At 34.4% G+C, this 2,491-nt stretch overlaps 1 protein-coding gene across 1 annotated transcript; it reads right to left on the reverse strand.

Annotated features, from left to right (window-relative positions):
• Window positions 1-1,406: 1,406 nt before the first annotated feature.
• LOC100635857 (zinc finger BED domain-containing protein 4-like) lies at window positions 1,407-2,096 on the reverse strand. The gene has a single exon (XM_011404721.1). It carries the CDS (start codon window positions 2,094-2,096, stop codon window positions 1,407-1,409), a length of 690 nt encoding a protein of 229 aa, XP_011403023.1.
• Between the last annotated feature and the right edge of the window lie 395 nt (window positions 2,097-2,491).

Here is a 2,491-nt window from a genome sequence, read left to right on the forward strand (position 1 = left end):
ATTTTGAGCCTTTATACGCATGCTCAATGGCACGTGGCCACTAATTCGCCAAATTAAAATCCGCCAATAACCAAAATTTAGAAATTCGCCAAATTTTACACCATCTAAAAGTTCCTGCTATATGATATGAGAATGTCTGTATGTATGCGTGCATACATTTCAGGGCGTGAGTAGGTGTGGCTAGGAGGTTAAGCCCCTCAATGTTTTACATACTTTCTAGTATCAACAAAAATTGAATGACTGGGTGGAGCGGTATTGCTAAAACCTTACAAAATAATGGTTATTTGTGCATTATTTAAAATTTATTATTATTATCAGTAATTCTGTGCTACAATAATTAGCATACTATATTTTACTAAAAGTAATAGCAATAATACATGTATTGCTTTTGCATGTTGTTCCATCTTTGGTTATTGCATTTGGAAATTTCAATCTCTACTTTCCTTGATCAAATGGGGTTCTAAAATTTCAAACAATTTCCTTTTTGAAATTTTAAAGTAGAAGTTTGATGTCTGTCAATCTATTGCTAAATTTTTATGACAATCTTGAAATTTCAAGAAGTCTTTGGTAGTGCTTTTGAATTTTCAAAGTAAAAATTTTGTGTCTATCAATTTATCGCTAAATGTTCATCACTATCTTCAAATTTTAAAAAGTCTTCTGCAGTATTTGAAGTTTCAAAATTACTTTTAGATCTTGTTTTATGCTTTCTATTTCTATAGGAGATACAAGTTCAAGTGAAATTCAAGGTTAAAAGTTTCAAGAACTTCAATATGAAAAAGAAACCTAACACAATTGACTGAATGCTTATTATAGAACTTTTTAAGCATCTTAATTATTGTTTACACAGGTTCAGTCCAACCACACAACACTCTTGACAGTTTTTAATCTGTTTATGCACAACTAATGTCATTTTTAACATTTTTTGTAAATTTTCTGCAGAAAGTTAATAACATTGGCATTTTTGCAGAAATTTGACTAATTGGAAAATGCAATTGGAAATTACAAGTTGTTTTCATCAATCTTCTTAGATTTACCACTTTCTTGCAACATCTCTGTGAACGTTATCCACGTCTCCATCTTTCGCCGCTTACTAGGTGATAATTCATCCTCTAGACTGATGGAACTTTTTTTGACAAGCCTGATGTGGTTTCATTGATTGTACTCATAGTACCCTCTAGTGCTTCAAAGTTTTTTTTAATAACAACTTCACTTTCACCTGTTCACTAGTTCGAGTAAAATCTTATTTTTTTTTTTTTTAAAGCAAGGATCAAGGATAGTAGCTAACGCAGTATACTCATTAATTGCAAAATTAGCAAACCTTCTCTTTAGAAATTTTAACATTTCCTTTTTAATGGTTCGAATGCCAACATCATCATAGTGCTTCTCTAGAGTTTCTGTTACCATTCTTACCAATGAAATAACCACGAAGTGGAGTCTGCTAATATAGCCTCAGTTGTTTCTTTAATGGGCTCTAGAGCAGCTACTACTTTAGCAGCCAAGTTAGCTGGATACTGAGTAAGAACTGTAAATATGTGCTCAAATGCATAAGCAACCAATGCCATTTTCATTTCCAAGACCGACATAAGCATATACAAAGAGTGGTTCCATCTGGTCTTTACATTTTGTTCCAACCGATGTAGAGGTAGCTGTAGTTGCTCTTGCATTTCTTGTAATTTGCTATATGCTGTGGTTAAATGCTTAAAATGCCCGACAATCTTTTTACATGTTGCCAGTAGGTCCAATACAGCCTGGTGAGCCAAGACTCCATGATTTACTACAAGCTGTAGTGAATGGGCGAAACATCTAAAAGATGGTGAGGCTTGGTCATGCATTGCTTTCATCATGTTGGCTGCGTTGTCTCGAAACACCAAATGGACCTTGACCAGAGGAATCTTCCAACTGGCTAACATCTCTTCATACTTTGTAGCTAAATACTGACCAGTGTGGGATTCATTAAGCAGAAGAACTTTTAGAACAGCTGACATTCTTTCAAAGGATTCGGTTACCCAGTGCGCAGTAAGGCTGAGTAAAGCTGCCACAGCATTAGCTGCACTCCAAGCTTCTGTAGTGAAACTAAAGAAATCAACTGCATTCATCTACTGCTGAACAATGGTGAGTGTCTCATTGTCAAGCTGAAGCAAAAATGTACTTGTCAAATACTTTCTACCAGAGGGGTAGGAAGATAATAGAGATTAGGGGGGCTAAAGGTTTTATCATGCATGCTCATTTTAATTGTTGCAACAAAGTAAACACAACATCATAAACTAATAGTGTCCAAAATAATTTTTTCGTCTCTCATTGTTAGTTACAAAATCTCTTGCAATATTTTGTACATTTAATTTATCTGTACGATCCTGGTGTACATGTAATAGTAGCACACTGTTGAGTCTCTTCTGAGTCATTGTTGACCTTAAATAGTTCTTCAGTCTTCTAAGTGATGAAAATGTTCTTTTAGCAGTGGCAGATGTCATTGGCACAGTTAAATAAATGG

The sequence above is a fragment of the Amphimedon queenslandica genome, unplaced genomic scaffold (genome assembly GCF_000090795.2).
Source record: "Amphimedon queenslandica unplaced genomic scaffold, v1.1 AMPQUscaffold_13464, whole genome shotgun sequence".
Lineage (NCBI taxonomy): Eukaryota > Metazoa > Porifera > Demospongiae > Haplosclerida > Niphatidae > Amphimedon > Amphimedon queenslandica.

Coding starts and splice junctions, on each gene's coding strand:
- LOC100635857 (XM_011404721.1), bottom strand. CDS start 2,096: ATGAATGCAGTTGATTTCTTTAGTTTCACTACAGAAGCTTGGAGTGCA.